The sequence below is a fragment of the Delphinus delphis genome, chromosome 5 (assembly GCF_949987515.2).
Source record: "Delphinus delphis chromosome 5, mDelDel1.2, whole genome shotgun sequence".
NCBI classification, from domain to species: Eukaryota; Metazoa; Chordata; class Mammalia; order Artiodactyla; family Delphinidae; genus Delphinus; species Delphinus delphis.
In genome coordinates, this window is record NC_082687.1 from 75,605,453 (window position 1) to 75,622,213 (window position 16,761).

At 37.6% G+C, this 16,761-nt stretch overlaps 1 protein-coding gene across 2 annotated transcripts in view; it reads left to right on the forward strand.

Moving 5' to 3' along the window:
- The window catches only part of UGDH (UDP-glucose 6-dehydrogenase), a 31,720-nt gene extending 16,691 nt beyond the window's left edge, over positions 1–15,029 (forward strand). Inside the window, exons 2-12 of one of the 2 annotated variants that reach the window (XR_009519574.1) lie at positions 984–1,085; positions 3,638–3,838; positions 3,950–4,147; positions 4,614–4,761; positions 7,189–7,283; positions 8,792–8,922; positions 9,426–9,559; positions 9,978–10,069; positions 10,184–10,294; positions 12,778–14,073; positions 14,936–15,029. Coding sequence is in view for 1 of the 2 variants with exons in the window: in XM_060012681.2 (XP_059868664.1) it covers positions 984–1,085; positions 3,638–3,838; positions 3,950–4,147; positions 4,614–4,761; positions 7,189–7,283; positions 8,792–8,922; positions 9,426–9,559; positions 9,978–10,069; positions 10,184–10,294; positions 12,778–12,888 (1,323 nt within the window). In the remaining variant the exon portion in view is untranslated. Of the gene's footprint in view, positions 1–983; positions 1,086–3,637; positions 3,839–3,949; positions 4,148–4,613; positions 4,762–7,188; positions 7,284–8,791; positions 8,923–9,425; positions 9,560–9,977; positions 10,070–10,183; positions 10,295–12,777; positions 14,107–14,935 lie in introns of those variants that run through there. The other variant, XM_060012681.2, reaches the window with a different exon arrangement.
- The last annotated feature ends 1,732 nt before the right edge of the window (positions 15,030–16,761 follow it).

Here is a 16,761-nt window from a genome sequence, read left to right on the forward strand (position 1 = left end):
AAATTCCCTAAGACCACAATTTTTTTTTTTAATTTATTTATTTGGTCGTGTCGGGTCTTAGTTGCAGCACGTGGGCTCCATAGTTGTGGCTCCAGGGCTTCTTAGTTGTGTCTCACTGGCACCTTAGTTGCGGCATGCAAACTTTTAGTTGCGGCATGCATGTGGGATCTAGTTCCCTGACCAGGGATTGAACCCAAGCCCCCCCGCATTGAGAGCCTGAAGTCTTATCCACTGTGCCACCAGGGAAGTCCCAAGACCACAGTATTTTAATCTCTCTTTGTTTTTCTCTTCAGTTTGTTTATTGAAGAAACCAGGTTGTTTATCCTGTAGATAAACAGATTTTGCTGATTGGATTGGTCTTATCAGATTTAGACCTGATTTTTTTGGGGGGTGGAGGCAAGAATACTTGTTAGGTGGTGTTGTACAGCTCAAAATTCTTAATTATATCTCCTGTTAAATTGTATGGGAAAAGTAACAAATTTTTTAATAGAAGTGTTTCTTATAATGGGACTTAGAAAAAATATATATTTATGTGTAAAGACTGTTTCACAACCACTCTGAATGGCCTGTATTCTATGGCCTGAATTCTTGGGAGTAAAAACCTGTATTCTAGTGACAATGCAAAATCAAATGTTTGCTTGAAACCACAAAGACTTTTGACTTTTCTGATGATTGTGTTGATACTTGGAGTTAATTGTTAACTCTTATGAAGAAGTCCAGAACATGGAAAAGAATGACATGCATTAAATTAATCTGCTGCTTTAATTGTGGCAAGTTCAGGTTTGCTTTATTTGTTACATAATGTACACCTGATGGCCTTCAGTACCAGTATAATCTTTGATTTTTCTACAGAGGTGTTATTTGAGAGCAAATCTAGACCTTTAAATTACACATGACCTTCCCCTTAATGAATGTAAGTCATATGGGTTATCTCATATGACTGGTAAAATGTATGTACAACTTCTTTTCTTTTTTCTTTTTAGCCAGGACTAAAAGAAGTGGTAGAATCCTGTCGAGGAAAAAATCTATTTTTTTCTACCAATATTGATGATGCCATTAAAGAAGCTGATCTTGTATTTATTTCTGTAAGTATTTTCCTTTGCTGTGTGAGTTTTTATGTATTCTTGTCTATATAGAAGTTTCATTGTATTTTAATAGTAAAGCCATTGATATTAAGCCACAGCATTACTTAGTATAGAGTTGTCCAATTGAATTTTGATTATCACTAACTTTATCCAACACTTCACCAAACTCTATAATCATCTGATCATTTCAGATCATTGAACAAATAAGTTCAGAGAAAGTTTCTAATATGAGATCTAGAATTAGGAAGTGCTGGTAACATGTGAGCATGTGTGAGCACATATGGTGATAGTATATGTATTTCATCATTTCTTGTTTCCACTGCGTGGTGGAAGTGAGATAAAAAGAATCAGGTAAAGTTTGCTGCAAACTTACAGGCATCTCCTATTTAGATGAGTTTATGTTCCAAAAGTCATTTTAAATTAATTATTTAGAACTTGGCATATGTTTGTTAGGTTATTAGGCTAGTCCACAGACACCTTCAGCTCATAATAGGGCTTAACTGTTTTACCTTTGTAATGAAACAAGTAGAATGAATGCTTGGGAATACCCTCTGATAATTCAATATTTGAACCAAGGTAACTTTTTTCTTGCTGTCCTGGTAACCATCTACTCAAATATTCTGTGTGTGATGGTATAGTTATCACCAATTGGTGGCTGAGCTAAGGTGTTATATGACTCAAGACCTGTACAGCCTTAAGGAATAAAGGGAAAGCCAGTGGTGTGAGCTTTGACTGGGTTCCATGAGATAAACACCATGGGGTCCATAGAGCAGAGATGATGTTGAATTGATTGTGTGTTGAGACAAAAGCAGTACTGTGAAGAAATAGGAACTCCAGAAGAAAGTAGTAATGAAACCCTTGGTAAAACTGTGTTACGAATTCAGTCTCTCTTTTTAAAAATTACTTCAGAGAAAATTGGTGCCACTTCTATGACTCATCTACCCAATCATCTACTTAAGCTTGCAGGAGGTTAGGGTAGAGGCATAGAAAAGGAGAAATTATTTTGGAGTAGCTAGATGCTTGGAGAAAATCAAGAAGTTACCTTAATCCAACATTTGGATAACCATAGCCTGGAATAGGAATAGGGGACTTTTCTATATGAAAAAAATTTTTTTAAGTATCTATTCTTAAGGCAATAGAGTTCACCTTAGTGTGATCTGGCACAGATAGCTGATTTTACGCTTGCTTCTCTGCTGATCTAGCCTGAGCTGCCTTAAATCTTTCCAAGCTATTACTTTGTGGGCCTGTTAGGGTAATTTATTGTAGTATAACTCCTACCTAGTTCCCATTATTCTCTGCATCAGTTTTGTTTTTTTTTTTAATGTGCTTGTTGTGTACTTTTCATTGTGGAAAATACCAAACATACAAAAAAATGAAACCAACAATATAGTGAACCCCATTGTCAACAGTTTTCATGGCTGATCTTGATTTATTTACTACTTCTCTCCCTTTCCTCCCACCCCAGATTACCCAAATTATTTTTAGGCAAATTCCAGGTAGAAATAGTTTTATACCATTGAATCAGTTTTCAACCGTTATCTTCAGAGCTCCTTTCCCAGGGAAGCCATCTGATCATCCCCATCTCTGGCATGTTTCACATTATCTCATTAACCATTTTTGCCCTTCTGTGTTCCACTGCACCCTTACTTCCACGTCTAGGTCTTTTCCTAAGTTGTTTCATGTGTATAAACCACTTTTTCCTCCTGCTTTTTACACCTCAACCCAATCTTCACGTTTTGATTTATTTTGGCTTGATTCCTTTATTTAGTCTCCCATTAAGTTATAAGCTTGTCAAGAGAAGACACTTGGTGCTACTTACTGGTTCAAAAATTATTCCTACATAGAATTTTAGACTTTTCAGAGTACTTTCATTTTTACGAGAGTGTTATAAAGCTTGTGTGTTAGATTTTAGAGAGTGTGTTATTCTCATTTTCCAATGAGGTCATTGAGACAAAGGCAGCCACACTTCTCCAAGTTTACATGATACAGCTAAGCCAAAACTAAGCCTAGACTCTGGACTCATGATTTATTTTTCTTTCTATACAATAGTCTTTGTCCACGTAGTATTCTGTATCCTGAAGGCGCTAGATAATTTCTAGCTCTAATGAGCCAAGAAAGCATTTGTGAATGATACTGCAGACATTTTAAAAAACCTATTGATATAGACCTATAAAAAAGGATTAAAAAGGAGTTTAAAGTTTAGTTTTAAAGACCAGGATGATATATTACATACCATCAAGAAAGGAAGAAAGAGAAAACTTACATTTCATTTCAGACTGTGAACTCCTTTTGGAGTCTCTTTCATCTTTATATCTGCAGGCTTAGCTTGGAACCTGCCTGCCCTGATTCTGACACGTATATAGTAGCTTCTCAACAGAAATGTACTGAATGAGTTCTCATAAAATATTATTTCCATGGAACTAATAGAGGGTGAAACCAGGGCTCCTAATGATGTTAACTTCCCAGTTGACTAGTCAGTTGATGGTCCAGGGCAGATCTTGAAATCAGTGAATATCTCATACTCTGTTCTTAATCCCGTGTACTTTCATCAGGTGAACACTCCAACCAAGACCTACGGAATGGGGAAAGGCCGCGCAGCAGATCTGAAGTACATTGAAGCTTGTGCTAGACGCATTGTGCAAAACTCATACGGGTACAAAATTGTGACTGAGAAAAGCACAGTCCCAGTGCGGGCAGCAGAGAGTATTCGTCGAATATTTGATGCAAACACAAAACCTAACTTGAATTTACAGGTATAAAAAAAGGAAGCATTAGAATCTGGCTCTTCTTATGTAGATATCGATGCTTTAAAGTTGTCCGTAATTAATTCTAGCTTAAAACTTTCCTTTGCGTTGGGAGTCTAGGTGCTGTCCAACCCTGAGTTCTTGGCAGAAGGAACAGCCATCAAGGACCTGAAGAACCCAGACAGAGTACTGATTGGAGGGGATGAAACCCCAGAGGGTCAGAGAGCTGTGCAGGCACTGTGTGCTGTGTATGAGCACTGGGTTCCCAGAGAAAAGATCCTCACCACTAATACTTGGTCTTCAGAACTTTCTAAACTGGTTGGTACACAGCACTCAACTCTCTATTAAATTTAAAGCCAAGGACTTATTTCTGTTAACCCTGATAAGCTACATAGGTACTTTCTTAATATTAATAAAAAGATATGCTTTTGAAGATAATATTCTTGTATATTATGAAATAATATTCACAAGGGGATCAAATATTTGGGTATAAAATATTCTGGAATATGTAAAAGAAAATAGTAATTACATTACTATTAATGTAATTAATTAAAATAGTAATTTAAAAAATCACTCTTTCCCTTCTTTTACCCTTTCTTCATCATCTTTCTTCTCTAATTTAAAACATTTTCCCTTACCAACCCACCCATTGCCTCTGCAAATTGAGCCCATCAGTAACTTTTATATCTCCCTCAGTAATTTGGATCAACTCAATGAAATATAATACAGATATATAAAATTTTTATTTTAGCTCATCGTATTCTTCCTTTTTTTTTCTTTTAAGGCAGCAAATGCTTTTCTAGCACAGAGAATCAGTAGCATTAACTCTATAAGTGCCCTCTGTGAAGCAACAGGAGCTGATATAGAAGAGGTGGCAACAGCCATTGGAATGGACCAGAGAATTGGAAATAAGTTTCTGAAAGCCAGTGTTGGTAAGTTGAAATTTTTCTGTACATAAAGTAGGTTCATTTAGCTAGGTCTCTAACTTTAAGGAAGCCTTTGCTTAACTTAAATGCCCTTAAAATAATGATTCCATTATACATGTAGGCTTCAGCCTATTAGGAACTTTCTAAGTGAGGCAACTGTTACTTATATTGTTTAATAATTACTGACTGATTGGTAGATAAACATAGTTCAATGTTTTAGGAGGAATATATTAGTATTTTGTTAGAACATTTAGGTAGAATAAGTTTGGGAGACCACATAGGAAATCATGTAACACCTTACTGAAGCAAATAGGAAAAAATTCCTTATCATTTGCTTTTCCTACTAATACAATTATGGAAATGTGACCTTGGTGAACTACAGTCAATCCTCATTATTTGTGGATTCCATATTTGTGAATTAGCCTACTTGATAAAATGTATTTGTAACCCAGCGTCAATACTCATGTGGTCATTTGCAGACATGAACCGAGCAGCAAAAAATTTGAGTCACCCAACACATATATTCCCAGCTGAAGTTGAATAAGGCAATACTCATACCTTCTTGTTTTAGCTCTCATACTGCAAATATGTGCTCTTTTTGTGGTCTATTTAGTGCTGCATTTTTGTGCTTTTTTTCCTGTGATTTCACTGTTTAAAATGGCCCCCAAGCATATTGCTGAAGTTTTGTCTAGTGTTCCAAAGCATCAGCAAGCTAGGATGTGCCTTACACATGTGGTTTGATAAGCTTCATTCATTCAGGCATGAGTTATAGTGCTATTGGCTGTGAGTTTAATGTTAATGAATCAACAATATTTTTAAATAAGGTGTCTTTAAACAGAAATACACATAAAACAAGATTATGTTGATCAGTTGGCAAAAATGTGGCCAGAAGCTCACAGGAACCTAATGCTGTATTTCACCTAGGAGCGGTGCTTCAGTATTTGCTAATTCAGCGTTTGTGGCAAATCTGTAGAACATAATTACTGAGTTTAACAAGAACTGACGATGTTTCTTTTGCATATAAGTTAATAAGATTGATGTAAAGGTAAATAGAGGCTTTTACAGATTGGGCCATAGACAGCCTTTCCTGTATTTCTGGGGCTTTATGACATTTCTCAGTACTGATTTCCCTGGCCTTTTGTATCTTTTTGATATTTTCTCCTAGTGGCCATTTAATAAAAATAGCTCCTATTTACTGAAGGCATATTATGCACCAAGTTCTGAACTTTATATATCTTAATTATTAATCCTTATAACTGGGACTTCCCTGGTGGCGCAGTGGTTAAGAATCCACCTGCCTTTGTTATACAGCAGAAACTAACACAACACTGTAAAGCAATTATACTCCAATAAAGATGTTTAAAAAAAAAAAAAAAAAAGAATCTGCCTGTCAGTGCAGGGGACATAAGTTTGATCCCTGGTCCGGGAAGACCCCACATGCCATGGAGCAGCTAAGCCTGTGAGCCACAACTACTGAAGCCTACACACCCTAGTGCCTGCGCGGCAGGACTACTGAGTCTGTGCCCTCTAGGGCCTGCATGCCGCAACTGCTGAGCCCGCACGCTGCAACTACTGAAGCCTGTGCGCCTAGAGCCTGTCCTTAGCGACAAGAGAAGCCACTGCAATAAGAAGCCTGCGCACCGCAACGAAGAGTAGCCCCTGCTTGCTGCAACTAGGGAAAGCCCGCGCGCAGCAACAAAGACCCAACACAGCCAAAAAAAAAAAAAAAAAAATCCTTATAACCTTTTACATAGATGTTGGTATTTCTAGAGATGATTAAGGATTGGGGGAATTTTTGTAACTTGCTCAAAGTCATAAAACTAATGAGTGGCTAGATGTTTCTGACTCCAAAGCCCACGCCAACCCTCATTGTATACTGCATTGCAGTAGAACAGGGGTGGGCAAACTACAGCCCCCAGGCCAAAATGCGGCCCACAGCTTGTCTTTGTAAATAAGTTTTATTGGAAAATAACTATGCCCATTTGATTACATATTGTCTATGACTGCTTTTGAGCTACAAAGGCAGAGTTGAATAGTTGTGCCAGAGACTGTATGGCCCATAAATGCTAAAATATTTTTTACCTGGCCTGTAAAAGTTTGCCAGCTCTATGTTAGAGTTAGAGATGCAGGGCAGTGATACCAGCTGAATGAAGGGAAAAAATAGAAAATATAGCCACAATAAAACTTAAGCTAGAAAGTGATTTATAATTATTTAAGATTATTTATAATTATTAGGAAATTATTTATAGAGTTGATTAGTTGCTTGCAAATTTCATACAAGTTATAAACCCATTAATTTCCAACATTCAAATTTTATTATTAAAAATCCAAGCATAGGCCCTCTGATTAGTATGACAAAGAAATTTGTAATATGATTTAGTTGTTTGGTTCCTAAATGAAAATATTATCTTTTTTTTTTTTTCCTTTCTTCAGGTTTTGGTGGGAGTTGCTTTCAAAAGGATGTTCTGAATTTGGTTTATCTCTGTGAGGCTCTAAATTTGCCCGAAGTAGCTCGTTATTGGCAGCAGGTATTAATCTTTATAGTCAACAGCTTATGATTAACTTCTAATTAAAACATGTCACCCTTTTCTGTCAGATGTTTTTGATAGGATTAATTTTTTCCAGGAACTCAATTATTATTATATTCAATATGTTCATTTTAGGTTTATTTGCTGGGGTTCTGTGTTTATAATTTGTCTTTTTTGGTAATCATCTATGATGGAAGTCTATGATAAAACAGTATTCCTTCTAATTTTAATAACTAAATTTGCTCCCTGAGTAAAGCAAGAAATATTACTTTTTTTTTTGGTGAAATATTACTTTTAATTATAATTCTTCTCTATCTTGAAAGGCTAAGATAAAAGTAAAGGCAAAAGAACCTCTATTGTCGTGCTTCCAAGTGGTTTGCATATGTTGATATTTGTTTTGTCCCTTTGAGATTCACAGAGCTAAAATTAGAGACCCTTCTCAAACTGGAAATAGAGTTAACATTTATTGCATGCTTACTCTGTGCCAGGCACTCTTTTAAGCACTTTACATGTAGTATCTTAGTCCTCATCGTTAATATTATCCCTCACATATAGATGAGGAAGCTGAGGCTTAGCAATGTTAAGTAATTTGTTCAAGATACCAGCCAGTGTATGTAACTTTCCCAAATATTTTTTCCCCAAGTTTACAGTTTTTCAGATTTCAGCAGTGAGTAGGAATGGAAGGAAATTAACATTTTTAGGGAAATGTACACTTTTAGGTTCATTTCACTCAATCCAGTATGATGGCTTTATCTTACTGTCCGTTGTGGGGAAAATGCAGATAAAGGCTTGATTTTCGAAAACTTTCGGCTCATTTCTCAAGCTCTCAGGCTCTGAGACGGCTTCTAGAAGCTTAGAGCCTTAAAAAAAAGTCTTTCCTTATATCCATCTGGTCACCAATATGATGTCTTGTTTGTAAATTCTTAGGAGAGTAACAGATTAGGTGATCAGAGACTATGTTATGTTTTACTCGTAACATTTAGTTAAAAATTTTGCCAGATGTTTGTGCTGTTATGGTTCATCCAGAGGCAGCTATAACTCTGTACATAGTTTGACTGTTCTCTGTCCATTTTCTACTCACACTCAGTTTTGGTGAGGGGTCGGGGGTAAGCATATGAAGGAGTACTTTGGGGTTTAATTGCTTCCACAGTGTTTGGAGAAGTTGGCTATGTGCATTTTTTTAGGTGGACTCATGGCTGGACCTCAAATGGGGTTGAAATTTAGCTGTGCTCCCCACCTTAACATCCATCCCAGCCCAGTGCATGGAAAGTTAAGCCAAATGAAAATGAAAATTTTCAGGCAGGCTATGAGGAGTGGGGGGTGGGTAATTCTTTCTTTCTTTACTTTTTTCAGTCTGCAGATACTAAAGAGGTTGTTAATCTTTGTCTCCTGTTAATTTATAAGGCTTGTATTCATACAAGAGTACTCACCATAAAGCTGTGAGCAGTGTATGGTACAGGCTGCACCTCTTCTAACTGATCCTTGCATAATTGTCCTTGTTATTTCAGGTCATAGACATGAATGACTACCAGAGAAGGAGGTTTGCTTCCCGGATTATAGACAGTCTGTTTAATACAGTGACTGATAAGAAGATAGCTATTTTGGGGTTTGCATTCAAAAAGGACACCGGTGATACGAGGTACCAGTTCTTTGAAATATTTCAACCTTTTTGAGAATGTTAACTCCTCATCTTATCCTGATTTTTTTTTTTTTTTTTTTTTAGGTAAGAAGTGGATATATTTAGAGAGAAACACACTCCACAGACAGAGTGTGGGCCATCTCAGAAGGCGAGAAAGGCCTTATCCTGATTTTTTGATGGTGGTTGTGTGTGTGAAATACATGTATGTATATAGTATAAAGAATAAAAATAAAGTGGACATCAATATCTTCACAAGAAATAGAATCTCACCTGTATATTAAACCCCTTAGGTATTAGAATATATGCCATTTATGGGACTTCCCTGGCGGTCCAGTGGTTAAGACTCTGTGCTGCCAATGCAGGGGCTGTGGGTTCGATCCCTGGTTGGGGAACTAGGATCCCACCTGCATGCGGCATGGCCAAAAAAAATAATAATTAAAAAAAAAAATTTAGAATATATGCCATTTAAAAGTGCAGCAATACTGATTTTTTTTCCCCTTCAGAGAGTCATCTAGTATATATATTAGCAAATATTTGATGGATGAAGGCGCACACCTCCATATATATGATCCAAAAGTACCAAGGGAACAAATAGTTGTGGATCTTTCTCATCCAGGAGTTTCAGAGGATGACCAAGGTAAGTAGGCTTTGAGTCTCATGTATCACTTTGAGTTTGGGCCCCCAGACTTTGTTCTCTAGAAACCTTTGGTTGTTCAGTATTTATCATTTATATCATTGGTAGGCCCCTCTTTTCAACCTTATTTCTCTAAAATTAAACTCTCAGACATTGTTTCATCAACTTTGATTTGAAGTAATCAGCTGTGGGTTAGTCTAGTGATTTTTCCAACATATTCTAAAAAGTCCCGGAGATTCCAAGGTGTTGCTTCTGGGGCAAAATTGGGAGTACTCCAGGCCCCCCCCATTACCCCTACTCACACTTCAACCAGACCATTCCACTTCTGTCAGACCCTCAACTCCTCCAGCAATCTTAGTGTTAAAATGCATAATTTCAAATCACTCCTTTCTTATTCCAACTTTCTGTTGGGCTGTTATAGTGGCCCGGCTGGTGACCATTTCCAAGGACCCCTATGAAGCATGTGATGGTGCCCATGCTGTTGTGATTTGCACTGAATGGGACATGTTTAAGGTGAGGTGACAGTAGTGAGATTAAGGAAAATTTTAGAGGTGTTCTAGTACCATTTGGGGTTGAGTATGTGTTCCCATACATGCTCTACTTGTTTCTTTGGTTCTGTCTTTACAGGAACTGGACTATGAACGCATTCATAAAAAAATGCTGAAGCCAGCCTTTATCTTTGATGGACGACGTGTCCTGGATGGGCTCCACAATGAACTACAAACCATTGGCTTCCAGGTAAGCACGATCCTGGATTGGTTTTGTTTCATTTGTTTGGTCATTTCCTTTTTAAAGGCTTTGAATTTTAGGACTTAAAATTTTTTTTCATTTAGCAATAGCATAACTCTGGGCAACATGTCAGTCAATTCTCTGGGAAGTTCTGTGGTATTTGTGAAGTACTACACTCCGTCCTTAAAATTGTGATCTAAAGGTCATTCAGTGTTGGTCTTTCTTACATAATATCAGTTGCCTATCATATGGGGCCAAGATATACCTTGCCTTAACTCATATAAACATCAAATAAGAAAATATACACATAGAAAAAATTTTTTTTTTCCTGGACCCTCTAAAGCTACTCTGCTGCACTGTCTGCATCACACTGACCCGCTCTGAGGCCAGGTCACTTATTCCTTTATGAATGTTTTGAAAACTGCAATATGCAATATAGTTGTCACATGTTGGTATAGGATCCTATGCCTCTGGGTGCTCAGCACTGTGCTGGTGCTGTGAGAGGTCTGAATGAAAAGTATGGGAGCTGCAGTGGTACTGGCCCTCTTTTAATTCAGAGTTTGTCAGTTAATTATGGAACGTTTAGAGAGCTGAAACAAACCTGCACAGTACATTTTATGTTGCATCCATTTCAGTTCTACCAGGGGCTCCAAACGTATTAATAAGAGGGAGCTACTTTCCATTTCCTCAGAGCAGAAATGGAGTGGGAGGCTTGGGGGGCGGTTGGGAGGATAAAGAAATCTGCCGGGAGATTGCTGTCAGCATAGTCCTGAATCAGGGCAGAGTGCAGCAGTGTTTAGAGCTGGCTGTGTGCGTCTGCTCAGCACCAGCTGTCTTGGAGAGGTACTGATAAGCCTTCATCCACTGTTGAAAATATCTGATCTGGTTCTCTTAACCTGTCACTGACTTGTTGAAGATCCTTCTTATTTAGAATTCAGTGCCCATGTCTCATTCATGAGAGATTAACTTGCAAGAAAAATCAGATGACATCCTTGTCTGTTCACACTCCATCAAAGACCGTGGGGACCCTTTTTTTTAAAAAAATTAATTAATTAATTAATTAATTTATGGCTGCATTGGGTCTTCGTTGCTGCATGTGGGCTTTCTCTAGTTGTGGCGAGCAGGGGCTACTCTTTGTTGCGGTGTGCGGGCTTCTCACTGCGGTGGCTTCTCTTGTTGTGGAGCACGGGCTCTAGGCATGCAGGCTTCAGTAGCTGTGGCACATGGGCTCAGTAGTTGTGGCGCACAGGCTTAGATGTTCCACAGCATGTGGGATCTTCCTGGACCAGGGATCGAACCCATGTCCCGTACATTGGCAGGCGGATTCTTAACCACTCTGCCACCAGGGAAGTCCCCCTGGGGACCCTTTTATCCTACTCCTCCTTAGTGAGTAATGTGCCTTTTTCGCAGTCATGACTGAAACTCAGCAATGTTATTTTTTAAAGATTATTTGCAGGCACAGACACATTTTCTCTCATTCCTGTTTTACTCATCTAAAGGAGAAGATATGTAGAGGTATATATATTTAAAATGAGTTTGAGTTCTTATAAAATTAACTTTTCCAAGTAAGGACTAAAAAAACAATTAGACTGGAATTACTAAATAAAGGGAATTTATAAGCCACTAAATAAGATAATTGATGAATATAAAGCAGAAGCCCTTTGTGGTATGAGTCAGCATTAAATATTAATTTTTAATTAAAAAGACATTTATGAAGATTGTTTAGTATATTTATCTGTGCTGTGTGGAGAGGAGATAAACTTATGACTATTAAAGAAGCAGTTTCTTTAAAGATAAGATTGATTATTTTGGATAGAGGGGAAAAATTTTAAATGTAATATGCAAAATGAAAATTGACTACCGTTGATTTATTGAAGGTTGGCTCGCATGCCTGATACTGTGCTGAGCGCTTTATCTAATTGAATCCTTACCACAACTCTTTGAGGTAGATGGGTAACACCATTTACGACGAGGAGGAAAGACCTTTGAGTGTTTAGGTTAACAGCACTTATCAGTCAGGATTCCAGCTGGAGCCTTTCAGACTCTGAAGCCTGAACTTCTAAAAAGCTATGCTGTTATAGCTTATGCAAGCTTTTTAGAATGAGGGAAACAGACATTAGAATAGAGTTTGAAAGAATGTGAATTAACTGGAATCCAGTCTATTTATTGCTTTCACATGTGCTACTGAAACAATCGTGGCAGGTGGTTCCCTATTCTGTTTGAGGGGGTCTGGTGTGGAGAATGACAGAAGTCAGTGTGCCCTGTTATGAATATGAAAGGGGGAATGCAGACTGACTCTAGAAACATAAACAGTGTGGAAGGAACCAAAGATCTTTCATAGCAGCCCAGATGACTTGAGAAACTTTTTCTGCCTTTAAAAAGAAAAAAAGCATTTAGGTTTTAGCCCTTATTATACTACATTACAGAGTTTTTACATTTAAGTATTGTAATTGTTAATAATTTTCTTTCTAAAATCTTTTTTTCCCCTCTAGATTGAAACAATTGGCAAAAAGGTGTCTTCAAAGAGAATTCCATATGCACCTTCTGGTGAAATTCCAAAGTTTAGTCTTCAGGATCTACCCAACAAGAAACCCAGAGTATAGACATTGCCATTTTTATTTGTAATTTTTTTGGTACTTCAGGATAGCAAATACCTATCTGATATTAAATGGTAAATGAATCAAGTGCTTTTAAGGAAACAAAACTATTTTTTTAATAATCAAATTTATACTAGCTGTATGGGAATTAGCATATCTGGTAATTATGAAACTAGAATATTTTTTACATATTTTTATAATATTGTTACCTCAGTGATTGGATGCATAGCAAATAATTGTGTTGGTTTTAATGGTGTCGATTTTTGTAAAATTAAACTTCAAACACTTTTTACTTTATAAAATGTCTTTAGGCAGCACTTGAATATCACATTGTAATGGGAATGGCATGCTTCAGTTTTTCTGATCATTGGTTTATCTACTTGTCCTTAAGTATGTATTTTAAACCATGAAATGACTATGCTAAATATTGGGCTAAACCTGTTAACCTTTCCAAAAGTGTCATGGAAGTTTAGAGCTTTCTGGATTAATTGGGTAAGATGTTTTCCATGCCATTTCTTGTCTCTCTGAACTGAGGAGCATGCAATGGACAGAATGTGGCCTTTGAGCTTTTTTTTTCCTATGCTTCCATGTTAGAAGTAACCCTACAAGTATGGTTTGGTTATTGTTCTTTTGTTCCTTTTGTTTTAATGAGCTGTGTTTTTGGTTTTCTAGTCCAAAAAGATCATCACTGCCCACTTCCAATCAATCCAAATAAGACTAAAAGGCAATATTTTTTTTAACATGAAGAGAAAATCAGTGTAGTGAAATGAAAATCTATTTCACCCCACTTCTTGTTTTTCCTCACTGATCACTATGTTTTTTTAGTCCAATATTTGTTACTTTTACTTTGCATTTTCTTCCTGTAACTCATTGCAATTTCTCCCTTTTTCTTTAAGTAATAAAACCAATATAATCTCATATATAAACTTAAAGTAGTAGATTTTACAAGTTATGTATAGCATAATCCTAAAATAGGGAATTTTGTGTCTTCAACTACTTTTTTTCTTATGTCTCTTTGACTTATATTTGATTTTCTCTTGTGTTTATCATTATTGAAATATGTCAGATGTCCATTTGATGCTTGTGCTCTGCTGAGCGTATACAAATTGAGTTAAACAGTCTCATCCTTTAGGAATTTTGCGGTTCAATAAGGATACAGAGACAAAGATGAGGACAGAGACACCTATAGAGGTATCAAATACATAAATAAAATATTCTGCATAAGCCACTGTGTGGGTTATTTTTTGTCTAGTGCAAGTAACTAATAAGTCATGACAGTATGACATTAGACAGGAAAACACTCCTTACTTTTTTGAGATAGCGGAATTATATTGTTCTTTCAAATGATGCAAGAAAGCGAGGGAATTTAGCAAACAGACCAGGTATTGGCAAACTAAATCCCATTGGCCAAATCTGGCCAGCCACCTGTGAGCTAAGAATGTCTTTTACATTTTTACATGATTACATTTTAAATGGTTATATATTGCTATCTGGTCCTTTAAGAAAAAGTTTGCAGACCAGAGTGAAAGAAACAAAACACCAAAAAGATAAATGCCAGAGTATTTGAGCATAAGATGATCCCTTGCTCATAAGACTTTGAAGTGAGGATGAGCTTATTAAGTAGAATTTGCTTTACATTTTTGCTTGAAAATATTTTTGTATTGTGCTTAATAATCTTGTATTCTAGTAAAGGGATTATAACCCAAAGATGTCTTGCTAAAACAGATAGAATTAGGCACTGGTTTCAAGTTGCAGGATGCTTCAATGCCTAGGATTGATAAGTAAACTGATAAGTAAACATGTAAAATACAGTTACTGATTAGAAGGTAGGAGAACTGGTAAGTGGAAGAAAATACAAAAGACAGTTCATAGAGCCATGTAAACTGGCTCTTTGTAATGGGGAAAAATCCCCCAGTGACTGGGCAGGTAACTTACAGCTATTTGAGGCCTTTGTATGAAAAGTTGGAATAAGATGGTTAGCCTTGTTCTCCCCTATTAAGAAAATTAAAGACCATGTGTATTTTAAAAGCTGATACAAGATTTCTGTTTTTAGGCGAATTCCCTGGTGGCCTAGTGGTTAGGATTCCAGGATTTCGCTGCCGTGGCCCGGGTTCAATCCCTGGTTGGGGAACTGAGAGCCCACAAACTGCACAGGTGTGGTAAAAAAAGATTTCTATTTTTATTAGCTAGTACTTTATGTGAGATTATTAACTAGTAATTAAAATTGAAAATAATACATGGACATGATTTTTAAAAATTCAAATAGATACAAAAGAATATATAAAAAAGTAAAATCTGTCTCCCACAATATGTTCTCCAGAAATCATGTGTTATTCCACTTAAGACTTCCAGCTTTAAATCCTGACTGCATTATTTTCCTCATCCGTAAAGTAGAGATAATTCATCTCTAACTCAGCTGTTATGCAGATTACATGAGATCAGTGACTACACAGAGATCTTACGGGCAGTGGCCGGCAGGTGATGGGCACTCCCGTTAGGCCCACTGACCCAGAGCCACGTGTAGGCTCTGGAGTCACTAAGAGTACAGTAATTAACACAGCCTTACAGGGCAGGCACTACACTGAGTGGTTTAGGTGCATTTTCTCATCTATTCCTCATGTAAGGCCTTTGAGGTAAGTTCCATCCCATTTTCAGGTGGAGGGCAGAAGGCTAGAAAGATTAAGTAACTTGCTCACAGTCACGACCATTTGAATAGGAGCTTTTCTTACTTGAAGTTGAAAGCATCCTAATTTCAGAGGTATTATTATTAAGAGTGGGCACTTGTGACCTTAAGCAGACTGATGGGATAGCATCCCAAGGGAAGAAACAGATGATGGATAGGGCAAAACAGCATGAGCGGCAGCAGAGAAGGATGTAAATACTTGCCTTTCCCCCTCCCAGGGACTCCCAACTACTAGAAGAGGGTCTGAGGTTCTGCAGGGGGTAGGGATGGGGAAGAAGAGGAGCGAGGTTCAGTAAGACAAACTATTGAAGTTAAGGTCTCGTTTTCTATGTAAGTTCATTTGTACTCACATTTGAGTAACCCTATTTAAACTATTTCAAATTGGGTGTCTGTGTACCCACTATAAGGCAGATGCTGTGTGGTGCTAAGAAATGGAGGGCACAGATGAATGAGAGCAATTTTGTGGAGAAGCTAAGACACATGCAGAAATAACTGACAAAATATGAAAACAGCCATAAATGATAAAAACAAAATGCTATCTGGGCACTTGAAGTGGGCCTTAACAGACAAACATGATCTTGATAGGGAAAGTGGGTCAAATGAGCACGTCAGTGGCAAAAGCAATGGGAGCAAAAAGACGCCTGCAGGAAAATTCAGACTGGTTCTAGGGAAAGCAAGTTGCTTTTTGTTTGGGGTTGGGAGCATGAAGAGGAACAGCTGGAGAAGACTGGAAGTTTAGACTAAGGACAGATTGTAGAAAGTCTTGAACTTCAGGCTGAGTTTGGGCTTCACTTAATAGTCAAAATGGAGACACCAGTGGTTACACAACATTGTGAATGTACTTAATGCCACTGAAGTGTAAACTTTAGAACTGTTAAAATGATAAATGGAGGACTTCCCTGGAGGTCCAGTGGTTAAGAATCTGCCTTCCTAATGCAGGGGACGTGGGTTCGATCCCATGTCGGGGAACTAAGATCCCACATGCCGTGGGGCAAGTAAGTCCGCGCCGCAGCTACTGAGCCTGAGCCACAACTAGAGAGCCCGTGTGCTGCAACTACTGAGCCTGTGTGCTCTAGAGCCTGTGCGCCACAACTAGAGAGAGGCCTGCATGCCACAACGAAGATCCTGCGTGCCGCAACTAAGACCCAATGCAGCCAAATAAATATTTTTAAAAAATGATAAATGGAATCACCGAA